The 18,455-nt window shown below is 38.6% G+C and overlaps 7 protein-coding genes across 7 annotated transcripts; 5 read left to right on the top strand and 2 right to left on the bottom strand.

Annotated features, from left to right (window-relative positions):
- Positions 1–1,933: 1,933 nt before the first annotated feature.
- On the top strand, positions 1,934–3,696 carry LOC111601131 (voltage-dependent anion-selective channel). Its single transcript, XM_023317595.2, has 3 exons — positions 1,934–2,013; positions 2,716–3,263; positions 3,336–3,696. The coding sequence occupies exons 1-3, from the start codon at positions 1,948–1,950 to the stop codon at positions 3,634–3,636; spliced, it is 915 nt and encodes a 304-aa protein (XP_023173363.1). The 5' UTR covers positions 1,934–1,947; the 3' UTR covers positions 3,637–3,696.
- A 93-nt stretch (positions 3,697–3,789) lies between these two features.
- Positions 3,790–5,662, top strand: LOC111601123 (voltage-dependent anion-selective channel). The gene is made up of 4 exons (XM_023317581.2): positions 3,790–4,292; positions 4,403–4,808; positions 4,925–5,146; positions 5,208–5,662. The coding sequence occupies exons 1-4, from the start codon at positions 4,289–4,291 to the stop codon at positions 5,536–5,538; spliced, it is 963 nt and encodes a 320-aa protein (XP_023173349.1). The 5' UTR covers positions 3,790–4,288; the 3' UTR covers positions 5,539–5,662.
- Positions 5,663–6,729: 1,067 nt separating this feature from the next.
- Positions 6,730–8,635, top strand: LOC111601583. Its single transcript, XM_023318241.2, has 3 exons — positions 6,730–7,278; positions 8,000–8,230; positions 8,289–8,635. Exons 1-3 carry the CDS (start codon positions 6,812–6,814, stop codon positions 8,584–8,586), a joined length of 996 nt encoding a protein of 331 aa, XP_023174009.2. The 5' UTR covers positions 6,730–6,811; the 3' UTR covers positions 8,587–8,635.
- A 256-nt stretch (positions 8,636–8,891) lies between these two features.
- On the top strand, positions 8,892–10,196 carry LOC111600880. The gene is made up of 3 exons (XM_023317217.2): positions 8,892–9,521; positions 9,594–9,833; positions 9,889–10,196. The coding sequence occupies exons 1-3, from the start codon at positions 9,016–9,018 to the stop codon at positions 10,184–10,186; spliced, it is 1,044 nt and encodes a 347-aa protein (XP_023172985.1). The 5' UTR covers positions 8,892–9,015; the 3' UTR covers positions 10,187–10,196.
- A 45-nt stretch (positions 10,197–10,241) lies between these two features.
- Positions 10,242–11,678, bottom strand: LOC111600888 (aurora kinase B-like). Its single transcript, XM_023317229.2, has 3 exons — positions 11,416–11,678; positions 10,633–11,350; positions 10,242–10,398 (listed from the first exon to the last, which is right to left on the bottom strand). The coding sequence occupies exons 1-3, from the start codon at positions 11,547–11,549 to the stop codon at positions 10,261–10,263; spliced, it is 990 nt and encodes a 329-aa protein (XP_023172997.1). The 5' UTR covers positions 11,550–11,678; the 3' UTR covers positions 10,242–10,260.
- A 343-nt stretch (positions 11,679–12,021) lies between these two features.
- Positions 12,022–13,492, bottom strand: LOC111601532 (aurora kinase B-like). Its single transcript, XM_023318168.2, has 3 exons — positions 13,197–13,492; positions 12,423–13,140; positions 12,022–12,171 (listed from the first exon to the last, which is right to left on the bottom strand). Exons 1-3 carry the CDS (start codon positions 13,328–13,330, stop codon positions 12,037–12,039), a joined length of 987 nt encoding a protein of 328 aa, XP_023173936.1. The 5' UTR covers positions 13,331–13,492; the 3' UTR covers positions 12,022–12,036.
- A 67-nt stretch (positions 13,493–13,559) lies between these two features.
- On the top strand, positions 13,560–18,455 carry LOC111601148 (leukocyte receptor cluster member 8 homolog). Its single transcript, XM_023317619.2, has 6 exons — positions 13,560–13,745; positions 13,900–15,428; positions 15,492–16,236; positions 16,304–16,505; positions 16,695–16,902; positions 16,973–18,455. Exons 2-6 carry the CDS (start codon positions 13,990–13,992, stop codon positions 17,124–17,126), a joined length of 2,748 nt encoding a protein of 915 aa, XP_023173387.2. The 5' UTR covers positions 13,560–13,745; positions 13,900–13,989; the 3' UTR covers positions 17,127–18,455.

Genomic DNA, 18,455 nt, shown 5'->3' with positions numbered 1-18,455 from the left:
TCAGGAATTGTTTTTTATTTAGCTGTTAATGGTAAGATCACTAAGAGATGTGGCGCAAAATCTCAAATTCAAAAAGCATCGATATTCTTGCATTAGGTCGTATTTTGCCCTTACGCGCAGTATGCAAATCACATTTAAATAACAATGTAAATAAACAAAATAATATAAATTAATATATTTTGTAGTCATTCACTAGTTTTGCAATAATTATTAAGTGTATATTGAATGTATTATGAAAAAAAGTTGTTTTAAAACAAATAACTAATAATTGAAGTGATCCGCACTTAGTTTGGTTTAGTATATTCGCGCGCACAACAGAATCGCGTTTTTCCCTATTTTTCTTTGGTCACACTGCTATTCAGTTGCAAATCATTTTTGTGGTGTACGTTGTGTGGTCGTAGTCGTCTTGTTCCTGCGTTTCGCATTACTTTAAAAACTAATTAAACTTATCAAAAGTAAGTAAAACTTACCCAAGCCACCGTTCTTGTGAGCGCCTATTTAACAGTAAAGAAATATGCATGAAAATACGTGAAAGTATTTCGTTTTTCATTGCAAGTGATTTCATAACCTCGAAATTAACATTTTGCAAGTAGACACGAAGCCCTCATCCATATACAAACACACATACGACACGCGGAAAGGGTTTCCCATAGTGTTTATACTGTTGTGTTAACAATTCGTAATATCTTTTAATTGATAATGATACTGTGACCATTCAAACTAATAGGGCAACCGGCATACACATAAAAAACACTAATAGAAAAGAGTTATACAGTTAATTAGCAACGATGGGAGCTGCCGGCAACAGCTTACTTTCCTGTTACGTAACATATATATTGTCTGCGGTGTGCTAAAATTTGTTTTGATAAAATGGGAATTTAGCTTTTGGTTTCCTTCTTGCTTTATCACATGCATCTGTCTCAAGAGCTTTATCAATTTTAGCTTGTTCAACTTTTTCTATTTGCTTTATTATTGTTTTGTTTGCTTTTTTGGCCGCTGGTCATGTGAGCATCAATAGAAGCAAATTTTTCTTTTGATTTCAGTTAGGGGTGTGTATGTGACGTCATAAAAAAAATCGATAATTTGCTTATTTTGACACCTTTTGATTGGTTCAATGGGATATAAGATTAGTTTAGCTGGATACTGTTGCGTAATGATAACTCACGCCCACGACCCGCAGATGAAATCGCAGTCATGGCTCACATGAGCAATCGACTTACGTTTCTTTTAAATACTACTTTGGGTTTCTATGTACATAGTTATTTACGATTACGTGTATCTTTGTAATTTAAAATCCTAACCATTGTGTCAAGGTCGTAGTGCAATTGTTTGTAGGGCTCACGAAATACCTGACCTGCTTAGTTCATACATACCTGTACTTATATATGTAATTTTTAAAATGTTCCGATTTTCCATGCTGCCCTGTTACATCACAACATACATATTTCTTGAGCGTAAAATCTTTTCAGTTTTTGCTAGAATTCTTTGTCTTCTCTTAGCCGGGAAAGCGCATGATTTCACACGCCGTCTAGTTTTTCTATGTTGTTGGTCATTTCCGCGCCGTTTGGCCGCTGTCCAATATAGCCAATAATATAAATCTTTCCCTGTTTTTGTCGGCCTTTCATATTTTACCGCTGTTCTGGCATGTGTATTATTAATACGGCCACCACTGTGAATTGTTTGCGTTTGCTTGGGACGTCACGTAGTGATGAGACTAAAGCAACGATGTAAAATGTAGTTATCGGTATGTTTGTATGTATTTATCTATATATGTAATCTCGTCAAGTGGTCATTGAACGATTTACTGTTAGTAATTAACGGAACGGCAACAACAAAATGTAAACAGAGACATGAAACAGTAGGCTGTGTGTTAGGCTGTGTGGTACTAAAATAATTTCCAATTAATTGAAGAACTTAAAATTTGTGTAACATATATTATTTATATTTATGGCTGATCACGGCAAGAATTATTGGACTTATAAGATTTTGAAGGAGCAGTTTAGAAGAAAAGAGGTAGGCTGTATGTCGTTTGTGAATGTTGAAATTGATAGCAATCTTTTTCAATCGACTGTGGCGCACGGTGCGTCATCAATTGCACGATCACTCGCAGCTGCTTTGCGTGCTCTTGCTCTTACTAGTCCAATCACAGCAGACGTGCGTTGACCCCCATTCGTACAGACCAACACACACACAAGTACTTATACATAGCAATTCAGAGAGCAGATAGTTGTGCAGTTTCTTTGCCAAATTTGGGCACACTTAACGTGTAAATGCACTTCATTGGCCGCAGTCCACCTTGAAAACGAATTCAATTGGAATTTTCTTTGATTTTGTGAAAGAAGAAATTGACATTTAGCCAAAGTACAATACAGATTTTCCGTAAAGTCTTTTCACTTTTCGCGTTTATTTTTAAAATCAGCTAGAATGAAAAGAAGGGAGGCAAATTCTATTTACACTTGTTCTGCATTATATTGGGAAATGATAATACAAATATATATTTATGTATAAAAGTAGGTATTAACTGGTATTTATTACAATGACAATATTTGCTTTCATGAAATATTTGCTGACCAAGAGTGTGAGATAAGATAAGACTTGCGAATCTAATCTCTACTTTCACGCAATTGTAGGCCAAACACATGAAATTTGTGATTTAATATACTCAATGCACACAATATTGAACTCCATTTACTAATGTTATTTGACAATCAACAGATGGCTCCTCCATCATATAGCGATTTGGGCAAACAGGCTCGCGACATCTTCAGCAAAGGCTACAACTTTGGCCTGTGGAAGTTGGACCTGAAGACCAAGACTTCTTCGGGCATTGAATTCAACACAGCTGGTCATTCAAACCAGGAGTCGGGCAAGGTGTTTGGCTCTTTGGAAACGAAGTACAAGGTCAAGGATTATGGCCTTACCCTGACGGAGAAATGGAACACAGACAACACTCTATTCACTGAGGTTGCTGTACAGGATCAGTTGTTGGAGGGTCTCAAGTTGTCGCTCGAGGGCAACTTTGCGCCACAGTCAGGCAACAAGAACGGCAAGTTCAAGGTTGCGTACGGTCACGAGAATGTCAAGGCCGATTCGGATGTTAATATTGACCTGAAGGGCCCCTTGATCAATGCATCTGCTGTGCTGGGCTACCAGGGCTGGTTGGCCGGCTATCAGACCGCTTTCGACACACAACAATCCAAGTTAACTACCAACAACTTTGCCCTCGGCTACTCCACCAAGGACTTTGTCCTACACACAGCCGTGTAAGTAAACACCCAAGGTTTTATTTCAGATTTATCATATCATATATGATGACCTCTTACTTTGGTTAACAGGAATGACGGCCAGGAGTTCAGCGGCTCAATCTTCCAAAGGACTTCCGATAAGCTGGATGTTGGTGTTCAGCTGTCGTGGGCCAGCGGCACCAGCAACACTAAGTTCTCGATTGGCGCCAAATATCAATTGGACGACGATGCCAGCGTGCGCGCCAAGGTTAACAATGCCAGCCAGGTAGGCTTGGGATATCAACAGAAGTTGCGTGATGGAATCACCTTGACTCTGTCTACGCTTGTCGATGGCAAGAACTTCAATGCCGGTGGACACAAGATTGGCGTTGGACTCGAATTGGAAGCCTAAGTTAGTTCAAGATGAAAAGCTGAATGCGCTGCCAGCAATATGCATACAGTACTAATTAAACTAACAACAATTAGTAGCAACATCAATTATAAACATAACAACACCAACAACAGCAACAAAAGAAACAAATTAAAAGTGTAACAACAATAAAACACACACAATACAAAAAATACACTACCAGAATCTTCATGTTTAGCAAAGCATTTGCCAACATTTGCTGCGGCCCGGATAAGATGTAGTTCGGTCGATCGTTGGTCGTGGTCTTGTTTAACTAAGTACATATTTATTGTTGGCAAACAGTGAAATACATAATTTATCTATTAAAAAAGAAAACAAAAAACAAAGTGTTAAAACAAGCTCGGCGTTATTTCTGCACAGAGAGTGAGTAAAGAAAAGCACCAGATAGAAAGCAACCTTTGTCAAATAAATACAATAACACTAGTAGTGTGCATTTAAAATTTAAATCATTTATTTTCTCACGCGATTATAGCTTGCCTATCGGAAGCATCGGAAGCTGTTATCGATGCTAGCTTGGTCAGTACTCAGTACCAATTGAACTTCATCCGTTTCAACTTTGATTTTGATTATTGTCCGGCGATAAAATCTATGCTTGCACAGAATTTTAAAATTTATAAAAATTGTGTTTCTTTAGATGGGTAAATATTAGTGCTGTCAAGCGTAGCATAGCATACGTTGCTTCACAATTCAATAGATATTATTCAACGACGACTCTCAATACTGAGCTCAATTATTTTCACATTTAAAGAAATTCTGGTGATACAACACAGCTGTAAAAAATTTTTGAAACCATATAACACGCTCGAACTATACAACTTATTTATTTGGCCAAAAATGGTACCGCCTGTTTATGCTGACTTGGGCAAATTGGCCCGTGACTTGTTCAGACGGGGCTATCACCCTGGACTTTGGCAGCTGGACTGCAAAACCATGACTAGCTCTGGCATCGAGTTTTTTACGACTGGGTTTGCAAGTCAAGATGCCAGCAAAGTGATGGGCTCTTTGCAAAGCAAATATAACATAGAGGATTATGGTATTACTCTTACCGAAAGATGGAACACCGATAATTTGCTCTTTGGCGAAATTGCTCAGAAAGATAAGTTAGTTGAGGGTCTTTTGCTCGCATTGGAGGGCCGTTTTCAGCCGTCATCTGGGTGTGTACTCTTCGAATCTACTAAACTAATTTAGATACTATATTGATATATTTATATAAATATATATATATATATTTGTATATATATATATATATATATATATATATATTGCACAGTGATAAAAGTGGCAGATTTATGGCCCGATATGCTAAGGACTTTTTTAACATACTTGGAAAAATTGATATCAAAAGTGACCCCTTGATTGGGCTATCGTTGGTTCTAAGTCACAACCAGTTCTTGGCGGGTGCTTCTACTGACGTCGATATAAACTCTGAAAACATAGGCTGGAGTGTTGCACTAGGTTGGACAAATGAGACAACAACCGTACATGGCGAACTGTAAGTGCTAGAGTCAAATATATAGCTTATATCACTAAAACTCTCTTTAACTCTGTCAAAGAATTAATGCCGATGGTTGGCTTCTTTCGGTGTTCCATAAGGCAAACGAACAAATAGATGCCGCTGTTGAAGTCGGCCAGGCCGCTGCAGGTGCTGTAGAGGAAGGTGAAGAACCGAGACGGGGTGATTTGAATGTTGGGGTAGGAATGGTCTATCGTTTGGAAGGTGATGCCTTGATACGTGCTAAAATTAACAGTAATGTCGAACTAGGCCTGGGCTTTCAGCAAAAGCTGCGAGAAGGCATCACCATGTCCATATCGACAGTACTTGACTGCCCTCACATTACCGATGGCAATCACAAATTTGGCGTTGGGCTATCATTGGAGTGCTAATAACAGTTATACATGTCATCATCAAATTAGTTGCTATCATTCATTTTGTGCTTCTGATGAAAGTTTTACAATATTTTCGTATTTGTGTCCTCCTTAAAAAACACATATATGTATTCAAGTTAAATTATAAAAAATTCACACCAATATTTTTGATATTTGGTTGCTTATGGATTGTTTGATAGTCTCACAATAGGTCTTCTATAGAGCCGAGCCCTATAATTTATTGTTTAATTTATTTCTTTAATTTGATTTTTTAGCTTGGCTTTGTCTCATATATAAAACTAGGTAAAAATATGTAAGCTTAATTTTTGGTATTTGAAAATGTATTATGCCTTGTCTTTGTAGTAAACTGACTTGAGAATTGGTTGTATATAACTTTGTAAGTTAAAAGTTTTAATAACGAAAATGTCTGTTTTTAACAAAAACAGATTTAAGAGGAAAAAGTAAACTTATTTTATCATTACCGCCAGAAAGATATTGTCCAGGACTCTGCAACCTAAATCAGATAAAGATTTATATGAAAAATGAGAAAGAAAAAAAAGTAATGAGCGGTATATGAACCAAAGGTAGCTAAGCCGAGTGAAGTAGTAGAGGGTATATGTATATCTAAAAAAATATGCAAATGTGCATGTTCAATATTGCTCTAAACAACAGACAAAAGGAGGCTTAGTTGACCCTATAAAGTATATATATTTTTGAGTAGACGACGAGCTGAGATCCCAACTGTCTGGCTTTGCATTTATCCGTAAGTATTAACACGTCGATCTCAGCTCCTATAAGGGCTGCGCTTGCAATTTTGTAGGTCCCTAAACGCTAGAGACTTTAAATATTAAATGCATGTTCTTATATGTATAATTTTTCTTCGATAACTGATGCCATTTTCTTCTTATTGATACTGATCGATAATTTGCATTCGTTTTAAAGAGTATTGTGCGAAAAGACTTACTTATTTTTACAGAGTCTAGGTGGTGTAATTGGGTCTTTAATTGTAAGCATTTTTCTTAGTAACTAAATTCAAATACATCAAAATACATATCCTCAGAGCTATATTGAACCAACTTTTAGCTTGAGTTGTATGATTGTGATATCTCAGATCAATCAATCAATCGATTAATCGATGGATAAATCGTTATAATTTATTCCCTTTTGAGAATATAAAGAACAAACTTCGCAAAAATTGTCATAAATATGTTAGTTAGAATTAAAAAACGATTATTTTTCCAAATTATTTTTTTTTATTAATTTTTTTGCGGCTTAGTTATTTTTATAAAAAATGTCTGTATTTAAAAAACGTAGATTTACTTTACGGAAAAATAAAGACGCACCTTTATCGCCCGCTGCAGAAGGTGCAGAACCTGAAGAGTCTGCTGAAAGATCCACGGAGCCCGTTGAACCGGAATATGAGATAATACCTCCGGTCACAGTGGACGAGGAGGTTCCAACGTTTTTTCATATCGGTAGATGGGCCAAGGAGTGTTTGATAACTGGCTATAGGATCGGTGCTTGGCATATCGATTGCACAAGTCGATCGGGAGAAAATATCTCCTTGTATAGTTTTGGCACCGGTAAGCCAGACCACAAAACTATAGTGGGCGGCGTGGGAATTAAAGAGAAGCTAGGATACTTGACCTTAACACAGGCTTGGCTGACAGATGAATTGATCGGTATGCTCGGTGTACAAAAAAAAATTGACAATGTGGGTGCGGAGGCCTTGCTTCGCGGCTCATACAATCGTTCTGAGTAAGTAGACGATGAAAAGGACTCGATATATATAATAAAGTGGTGTATAAATAAATAAATAAAGTCAATATAAAGTGGTTTGTATGGTAATCGAGGGAAGTCCACAAAATAATTATATTCTTTCCAGATCTTCGTATTTATTATATTTTTAGATTCTAGTTATTTGTTTGGAAAAGTTGGTATATGAGGGTAGACTAACATATTTCCAAAATTTTGATAATAATAAATACGAAAATCAATAAATTAAATAACTAATATTATGTTCAATATAAATACTTTAGACTAATATTGTAGAATGCCAATAAGTGTTTTCTACAGCTTGAATGTATTGGAAATTGTATTGATTTGTGTAATTTATTACAATTGATGACAGTTCCGCTGTTAAAGGCAGCATGGCCTATAGTATGGGCTTGCATAGCTTAGTGTTATTCTTCTACTGACCTGAATTGCAATTGAGCTGGCAGCTCTTGGCAATGTTAGATCAAGGTAAGATAAAGGAACGCACGATTTAGCATTATATGATTAATATATATTTAAAAAAGAAAATATATTTTAAATAATTTTTTTGTAATTGGTAACTAAGTCTTTAGGCGTTCAATGTTTTACCTTGATCTCATTACCCTTTTACCCTATTTTTTATATTAAAGATTATGTCTTACGACTCTGCCTAACTGTGAACATAATATATAGCTGCTTTCACTGCTTTATTTTTGTTATCTAGATCTGCTTTCAAAGTTGACCTCCATGGCACCGTTGAGTGTTCGCCCGTCAAGATAGAAGTGATTGCTCCCATTCTTCACACATCGAAGGTCATGGGATACGCTCTTTTACAACCATTCAAGAGCTGTATGCTGGCGTATAGAACCATCTATGACTTCGATCAAAATGCATTTTTAAAGCATGCATTCGGTGCTGGTTTCTATAACAACTTTATCGAACTTGGTATTAAGCTGTAAGCTAAATTTTCTCTCTTCAATTCCTCTAAGAGATTTAATGCTATTTTCATGCAGTGAGGATTTTCAAGATGTCCGTGGCTCCATATTTCAGCGTTTGGGTCCGAAGTGGGCCATTGCGTTAAAGGCCTCGCTTTTGGAGTGGAAACGGGTGGAATATTCAATTGGATGCCAGTGCATGGTCGATGAGAGCACGCTGATTAAGGGCAAATTAACTTCTGAAGGGTATTTGGGTATTGTTTACCAGCAATTGTTTGCCGAAAATATAAGGGTTATGTACCACTTTGGCGTACCGCTCGCAGATCCAATCAAAGGCAACCACAAATTGGGTATTTCTTGGAGCTTCAATTGTTAACTTATTGCAGACTTTATGACGATTTGTAAGAAGGACTTGAGCAAACGTTCCAAAATTCTTTTCTATAAATTTTAAAATATATCATATTCATATACATATACATAAATTGTTTTGATTTTGTTAAAAGAGAATTTACTAAAATTTGCGGTTTGATTTGGTTCGAATGATTTAGATTGGTTTTTTAACATATTCTTTGAGCAGAACCGATCTAGCCATGTTTGAGTGCATTTGCCAAAGCTGAAGACTTGAAATATGTATTTCTAAGATCTTTAATATTTTAACAAAGTAGTTTTTTAAAATCGAAACTCCAAATATTGGATAGAAGAAAGAGGGCTTTGACTTAGACATTTTTTGGATGCTTTTTGAATTAAAATCAATTCTTATATTTTCGATATTTTTAAATAAATTCGCAGGTTTTATTATATCAGAATGTCCTCTAGTAAAAGGAAGACACGCAACGACAAAATAAGAGAGTTCATTGGCGTACCCGATCGAAAAAGAAGAAATGTAAACCCAGAACCAGAAGACAAAGAAGATGAGCAACAAGGATCACAGAGAAGTACGGGCCCAGCACACAGCGATCCAGATTTGGAGACGGAAATGGGTCCGACTTATTTGGATGGTGAAATGCCAAGCTATAACTTTATTAGTAAATTGGCAAGAGAATGCCTATTAAATGGTTATAAACTGGGTACTTGGCGCTTCGATTGTAACTCTGAACTTAGCGAGGACTTAAGGATATATAGTTTTGGTGCTGGAAGTTCGAACACAGTTATGGGCGGTTTTGAATTCAATGAAAAATTCGGTATGTTTCAATTTTCTCAGGCGTTTAGAACCGATGGCCTCTATGGAACACTTGGAGTTCGTAGTGAAATTTTCGAGGGGCTGGGGCTGTCAAAACTCCGGGCCATCTACAAGAAGGACGAGCAAGGAGAGTAAGTAAATGTGTCCATATAATCTATTTAATCATTAGCTACTGTCGTTATTTTAAATTAATGACTCTTTAGTTCGTCTGGGCTCACGCTAGATGTACAAGCCGCTCTAGAGTTTGACCCATTCAAGATTGAAGCGATGGCACCAATTATAAACGGCTCTTTGTTATCGAGCTATATCCTGTATGAACCAACAGAAACCTGGCTATTTTCCTTTGGTGTTGTTGCCGATATTCATCAGATGAAGTTGCCTAAGTATGAGTTTGGTGTGGGTTATAGATCTGAAGAAGATGATACTGAATTAGGTCTAATGTTGTAAGCCTCATTGAACCATTTAAATTTCATCCGTGTCTAAAATGTGCTTACACAGCGCGAACTTGAAGAATGTAAAAGCATCCATATTCCAGCGTGTAACCAATAACACTGCCCTTGCTTTGATGGCAAATATGAATGATTGGCAAGATTTGCAAATAAGCGTTGGCGGCCAGTACGAGTTAGATGAGGAACACTTGATTAAAGCCAGAATATGTAATACTGGCTATGCCGGTGTTGTCTATCAATTCGAGATTAACGAAAATTGTACGTTTTCGTGTCACGTTGGACTTAACGTGATGCAACCCACGGACGGTAGCCATGCATTTGGTGTGGCATGTAGTTTGAGTGGTTGATCGTTAACCAATTTCAGTTTAATATTAAGTTATGGAAACATGAATAATTGAAATGAAGAATGGCGAAGTCTGGATCAATTTCTAGCTAGATTTTCCTTGCCTCGTTCGTTCTTCTGTTGCAAGAGTTGTGCAGCTCGCATTGCCATACCGTCTTTCACCCAAGGATTTGTCATAACTTCCACCAGGCTGATCCGGCCTTCACGACGTATAAGCTGATTTAAAGAATATGTAAAAATATTTATAACATTATTTATAACATTATACTAGAGGATAGATTAGAATAATTTGCTTGAGCCAAAGACTTAATACTGACCTAGCAAACATGAACTTTATAATATTTACTAATAATTAACATGCATAAAGTGTTCCGTATATTATAATCAGAAAATGTAGAAAAACAAGATAGTTTGAATTATCCATTTAAGAATGATTAAATATCAACTTACTCCTGAAATAAGTTCCTTTGAGCCGGAAGACATATGCGATGGATAATGCATGTCTATGTGCTTTATTTTCTCATACGTAATTTCAGAGGTATTGGATTCGAAGGGTGGATTCCCCACCAAAAATTCGTAGCACAATATACCCAAGCACCATTGATCGACGCTGGCATCATAGCACACTCCTTTGACCATTTCAGGCGGCAAATAATCTAAGGTTCCACATAATGTTTTTCGCTTGTTATTTGGCGTATGAGCGGACCAGCCAAAGTCAGCTAGCTTTAAGTCATCAGAGCTGGTCAACAGGATGTTTTCTGGCTTCAGATCACGATGTATGACATTATTAAGATGACAATAGTTAAGTGCATTTGCCACCTGATAGGTGTATTTGGCTGATCGGGGCTCATCGAAGCGATGATTCGGTGCATTCCGCAAGTGCTTGAACAGCTCGCCTTCTGAGGCTATTTCAAGTGCTAAATAAATGCGAGACTCATCATGGAACCAGGTGAGCAAGCGGAGGATATTCGGATGTTTTAGACGCGATTGTATTTCAATTTCGCGCAGTACCTGGCGCTGTACGTTGCCCTTGCGCAGCTCCTCTTTGAACATCACTTTCATGGCCACCATAAAGTGAGAGTGTCGCTCGCGTGCTAAGTAGACTCGTCCGAATTTGCCGCGTCCTAGGGGTGCGCCCATATCAAAATCTCGTGAAGTCCATTGATAGCTGCAGCGATGCATCACATGATATAAGATAAGCCTATATACATTTGAATTATAAAGAACACATACGGTTTGGCATACGCATCATGCGACATCATTTTTAGACACAATTGCTTGATTGGTTCTTGGTGCTCCTCTGGTACATTACTTAACAAATGAGGCAAGTGATCTCGAGTTGCATGCTTAGTTCGAGTAAATGCCATAGTTTACAATTTCTTTACAACAAATACAAAACAAATCTCGACGTGTTCCGCGTTTTCAAGTTAGCGTCACAGTTATTTGCGCTTTTTTTCGAATGTCAATTTTGACTCCGATACTACTCGCTGAGTGTAAATTTGTACTCGATATATTGCGAATCAAAATTCGATTGTACCGCGCAATAATCGAAGATAATTTTCAGGGCTCGCTCAGTTGAAAATATGGTTTCCAAATTAAAATTAGCGCCAAACCAATTTAGATTTATATATTCATATGTTATAGAATAATAAAACTCAATTGCAGTAGGAATTAAAAGTTTATATTTAATATAATTACATTCACAAATAAATATTTATTATTATAACTAATACATTTTAATGAACGGTATAATTTGTTTAATGTATAACAGTAACATTTAAAAATTATGCAGAATTTTTTATTATCATTATTTAAAGGTAAATAAAATTGGATCTAAATTATAAGCGTATTTGACTAATTATTAGCTAGATTTTCCTTGCCCTTTTTGTTTTGCTGCTGTAGTTGTGCAGCTCGGATTGCCATTCCCTCTTTCACCCAAGAATTTGTCATGACGTCCACCAAGCTGATGCGACCTTCGCGACGTAAAAGCTGATTAAATATATAAGTAAAAAATATTTGTTATTGTATTTAGAGGTGATGAATATTGTTGGAATAGTTGACTAATTGTAGAAAAACTCAAAGGAATAGCATTATCTTAAAAAAACAGACTGTAGACGTGTTAAATTGTTGAATGACAGGAGTAACAATTGTGCAGTATAAGTTGAATAATGACAAAAATGAATAATAGTAATCACAATTTGTGCTGATGTAAAAGAGAAGTGTATAATGATTTAACTTACTCCTGAAATAAGTTCTTTTGCGCCCGGCGAAAGATGCGATGGATAATGCATATCAAGGCGTTTGATTTTGGCTTGAGTATTCTCAGAGGTGCTGGATTCAAAGGGTGGACTACCCACCAGGAATTCAAAGCACAATATTCCTAAACACCATTGATCGACGCTGTCATCATAGAAGTGCCCACTGACCATTTCCGGTGGAAGATAGTCTAATGTGCCGCACATCGTTTTTCGCTTGTTGTTCGGTGTATGTGCGGACCAACCAAAATCTGCTAGCTTTAGATCATCGGTGCTCGTTAAAAGAATATTTTCCGGCTTCAGATCACGATGTATGACATTGTTGAGATGACAATAGTTGAGTGCATTGGCCACCTGATAGGTGTATTTAGCTGATCGGGGCTCATCGAAGCGATGATTCGGTGCATTGCGCAAGTGCTTGAACAGCTCGCCTTCTGAGGCTATTTCAAGTGCTAAATAAATGCGAGACTCATCATGAAACCAGGTGAGCAAGCGGAGGATATTCGGATGTTTTAGACGCGATTGTATTTCAATTTCGCGCAATACCTGGCGCTGTACGTTGCCCTTGCGCAGTTCCTCTTTGAACATCACTTTCATGGCCACCATAAAGTGAGAGTGTCGCTCGCGTGCTAAGTAGACTCGTCCGAATTTGCCGCGTCCTAGGGGTGCGCCCATATCAAAATCTCGTGAGGTCCATTGATAACTGTTGTGGGATATAAATATAACATACGCATCCATTTTGCTTGTAAGAAAACTTACGGCTTGCCATAGGCATCATGAGACATCATTTTCAAACACATTTGTTTTATTGGTTCTTGGTGCTCCTCTGGTACATTAATTAATAAATGTGGCAAATGATCTCTAGTTGCATGCTTGGTTCGAGTAAATGCCATATCTAACCGATTTTTTATGAAAATACTTCTTAAAATATATTTGTTTTTTTGGGATATCACAGTTATATGCGCTTTTTCGAATATCAGTATTTGCTTCGAAACTAATCGTTTGTGGGAAATTTATACTCGATATATGGTCGATAATTTTTCTGCGCAACTCTGTGGCTGTGATATCGTCATTCAAGTTCATCGATGTTTTTTGTCTGCCTTTGTCAAAAAAAAGAGCACACATTGTGTAGACGTGATTTAACAATTCTAATTTATGTGTGTTAGACAGCAAAAAAACAAATTTTTCCTTTATGTGTAGCAAGCATATACGTTTGCACGTTAATTTATGCAAGTGTGTTTAATAGTTCTATTAATACTTGAGGCAATTTTACAACTGCAATTATATAGGCCACTGGAAGATTCTTGGGTAAGCAAAAAACAAAATGGCGTACACGCTCATGCCATTACACGTTCACACAAACATACACATACACGACATAGATGTTTCGCATTGTTCCAAATTTGGGTTTACCACATTCTTTGGTTTTCTTTTTGGATTTTCTATTTTGGTACGCAAAAAGGTGCGGCACGCAGTTTGATGTAAAGGTAAGTTCCAAAAGGTTAAAGTGCTCACACATAACACGTAAATACCATACGTAACGGTACAAAAAATGTCTGATGCGATGAGCGCACCGCCGCCATTAATACCCCAGCTGCAAGAGATGCAGCAGCAGCAACAACAGCAGCAACAACAACAGCAGAATCACCAGCAACAGAACGCGAACTCTGCCACCGCGCAGCAATGGAACAACTACGCGTGGTGGCATCATCATGGCGGAAATGCAGCCGCCTATCAACAACAGTATCAACAATACTATCAATATTATATGCGCTATCAACAACAACAACAGCAGCAGCAACAACAACAGCAGCAGGTAACATCGACTATTAGTTCGTCAAACGCGCCGCCGGGGTTTAGCAATGCTTTGGCGGCACCTCCGCTACCTACGGCACCACCACCGCCGCCACCACCTCCTGCTCAGTCAGGTAATAAAAATCAGCAACAGCAGCAGCAGAAAAATTTTGGTGGTATACGGTTCAACTTAAATTTGAATCAAAAACGTTTGGCAAATGCACCGAATCCTCTGCAGCAACAACAACACCAACAACAACAACAACAACCACAACAACAGCAACAGCAACAACAACAGCAACAACAACATCAACAGAATGCAATGCAGCAGCTCAATCTATATAATAACATGAACAACAATTCTAAAAAGAAGCGCAAGCGCAATAACAAAAACAACAATAACAATAACATCAACAACAACATGAACATAAACATGAACAAACAACAACAGCAACAGCTTGGTGGCTATGAACCGTCGACTGCTGGTTTTGCGGCCATTCCTCTAAATCCATTCGGCTCTCCAGTAGTACCGCCGACGCCGGATTTAAGCAAACCACCACCCCCATTGCCCTTAATACCAACACCATCATTAGCAGCAGCAGTAGCTGTTGCTCCACAACAGCAGCCACAGCCGTTAGCTGTTTTGGAGCCCCAACAGCCGAAGCAGTCGCAGCCACAATTGTCAGCAGCCGCAGCAGCATTCAAACGTCCCAATAGTTGCTTTCAAATGGCCTCGAATGATTCGTGGCCCGATTCGTTGAATCAGTATGTGGCACGATGCTATTCTAAGTGCACTACTGACTTGGACAAGGATCAAATTGATATCTGTCTAAAGGGTAAAATTATTGCGGCTGCTAATCGAAACGAGCTCTGGACACGTGATTGGGACAATGAGCCCATGCCCACGGTACATAGCGAGCGCGATGCTATTGATGTGGTGCTAAGTAATGTAACGCCTCCACAGCCACAGCGTAGCAATTACTTTAACAAAAAACAACAGCAGCAGCAGCAGCAGCAACACCAACAACAACCACAGTCACAATCACAGCAACTTCAACAAACAACACAAAAATCGGGCCAAAAGACGCCAAACGTAAATCATTTTAAACAGAAGGTGAATGCTTTTAATAAATATGCAAACGGAGGCCGCGGACATCACCAACAGCAGTCGTCGCGGTATTCAAGGAGTCGCTCACGGTGAGTTGAGCATGAAAATTATTTATTTTTTTTTTAATTTTTCTTTTTACATGTGTATTGCAGCTCGCCCACATCGTCCACGTCATCTACATCAAAGTATAATAATAGGAAACGTTATTCTCGTTCACCACGTTCTCGTTCCCGTTCCCGTTCTCATTCGCGTTCTCGAAGCAGCAGTACCAGCAGTCCTCCAGCTCGTAAGGTGCTCCGCAAGACAGGCTCGAATGATTCATTGAGCAGTGATTTTATACCAATCAATTCGAATTTGTCAAAGAAACAGCAAAAAATGCTAATGAAGAGGAACAAGCGTGCAGCCGCTGCCGCTGTTGCAGGGAAAAAGAAGACGCCACATTTTTATGCCACGCATTCGTCGTCGGTTGGCGGTGCTGTTGATGATGACACAGCGCGCTTGCAACAGCGTGCGGCACGTTTCTCACAGGCGAGCGGTGGCTCGACTAAGAAATCTGTCGTCGCAATTGCAAGCTCACCGTTTGGTCTCACCACGGCCAAGCACAAGAAGAGATTACAGGCCGCGGCAGCGGCTTCTCGTTCAGCGTCGGGCATGTTCTACGAGGATGATGCGGGAGTGGGTGCAGCAGGCTTAGATTTACTCGATTTGCATATTGTAGGCACATGTAGGGATTTAGAAAAGTCTTTCTTGCGTCTAACCAAAGCGCCTTCAGCATCTGAAGTACGTCCTGTTGAGGTGCTAACTCATTCGTTGGCCAATGTGAAGGGCAAGTGGCGAGCCAATCAGGATTATCATTATGCGTGTGATCAGTTGAAGTCCATACGCCAAGATCTCACTGTAAGAACCAAATTTAAGCATTCAATAGTTAACAATGTATTTCAACGCTTATTTGTTTGCTTCACAGGTCCAAGGTATACGCGATAAATTCACCGTTGAGGTATATGAGACGCATGCCCGTATTGCTATGGAGAAGGGCGACCACGAAGAGTTCAATCAGTGCCAGACACAGTTAAAGATGCTTTACTTGGAACTGGGCAACAGCAGCAATTCACTCGAGTTTACAGCCTATCGCATTATCTATTACATCTTTACTAAAAATACCTTGGGTAAAATCTTATATTTAATACTATCTGAATGCCATGACGCATGTCCATGACTTATACCACTGATTATACATGTCATGTCTATGTGTTGTATGATTAATGAATTATACAATTAACATCAGTTCCTAATATCACAAAGGTTACCCATACATGTCGATTGTAATATATATTGTATTCCATCTTTTTTTATAGACATTACAACGGTGTTGCGTTCTATAACAGCTGATCAGCGCGAGAATCCTGCCATTGCGCACGCCTTACAATTTCGTTCCGCTTGGTCGCTGGGAAATTACTGCAAGCTATTTGAGTTGTATAAAAAGGCACCGCTCATGTCGGGCCATATGATTGAATGGTTTTTGGAACGCGAGCGCAAAGCGGCACTGCGCATAATTATTAAATCGTAAGTGACTGAAAGCTTAAATACTCGAGAAATTTTTACTAAAGGTTGTTTTTTTTACAATGTTTTGCAGCTATCGTCCCAACATTAGTGTCGACTATGTGTCAAATGTTTTGGCCTTTGAAAGCACTGAGAAGTGTAAAGAATGGTTAGACACCTTCAGTTTACCCTATGCCGCAGATGGTGCTCAAATTGATTGCAAAAACGCAGCTGCCATTGCCATTTGAAGCCTCTGATATAGTGTGTTGGGCGTTTTGAACTAAACTACAATCAATTGTGGAGCGTGGTGACTCCGGCCACCGAGCGTACGCTCCACTAAAGACAATACACAACAAATCAACCATATTCCGTTTGAAAACTGTTCGGCTGTTAATAAGCAGGACAAGTGTTTTTCGCGGAATCGATGCGGTTACCCCTCCTTGTCTCTTTCTCTATCTCTCTTCCTCTGGCATGTCCCCTATTGCCCCATTGTACATATTCGATTTGTAACTGCGCGTGCCCTTTCGTTGAACTTAAGAGGATTTTATTTTGAAACAAATTGATCTTTTAAGGGAATATTTTTATAAATATTCAGTCTGGCCCCTCTCTACATACATGTATCTCAGCTCAGGTACCCCGTCTCCCTTTTTCTTCACCAAACACATCTTCGGTTCACATGCGAATGGACTTGCAATTAATGTTTCATCTGCACTTAAACGTCTCATCAAAACTCTACTACGTCCAGCCACAATGCTCTATCTTGCTGCACACCGTGGAGTATTTTAAATCATTTGAACTCATGGAACTTCGCGTCAATTTTATTGCGATTTAGGTGAATGATGCTGGAAATGCTCAAAGTCAACAGGGACTCGGCAGTCAGCTCAACATGACAGCAGGAAACGTGGCTTCTCCGGTAATCTCGGAGACCAAGGCAAAGGATCAACGATCAAGGCAATACATGCTATTCGCGCTGAAATGTATCGATTTGACGATCCGTCCTGGACAATCCAGCTGATATAAAAGCACCAGGATCTTCAGAGAGAAGAGGATCTCGCCTGCTATTCAGATTTCGCCATCATCCATCTTAAATGTCACGTATTGAGCTGGCGAACTTCGTTGGATAATCCAGTTGAGAACGTTAGTCCACGGATCTTCAAGGAGAAGAACATCTCGCGTGCTATGCAGATTTCTTCATACAATTTAAATTTCATTGTAGCAATGTGTTGGTTGCTATAAATGGAAGCCAGCACATGTGCGGAACATCTTTTCAGGTTTTAGGAGTGGTGCCTTCCAAAGCAAATAAGAAAATCCTATTTTCATTAAAACTGTAAACATCAGTGGAACTAAACTTCAAAAGCAACTAAAAAAGAGACAAAGTGAAAGTGCAAGCAACAAAAACAGTGAACTCTACTTATCCCAAAACTGAACTGATCTGAATAGAGAAATTAACAATATTGTATGAGACACATCAAGCCATTAACCACAATTTAACAAAAAGATAGTTAACAGTTAACACGACAAACAAAACTTCAGGCTACAAAGCAGAGCCTAAATGAAATATGATGGCCGCAAAGCTG

Source organism: Drosophila hydei, unplaced genomic scaffold (assembly GCF_003285905.1).
Source record: "Drosophila hydei strain 15085-1641.00,03,60 unplaced genomic scaffold, DhydRS2 tig00008114-arrow-pilon, whole genome shotgun sequence".
In the NCBI taxonomy this organism is placed as follows: Eukaryota; Metazoa; Arthropoda; class Insecta; order Diptera; family Drosophilidae; genus Drosophila; species Drosophila hydei.
Note: the sequence above shows the minus strand (reverse complement) of the source record. Positions and strands in the feature narration are given on the sequence as shown.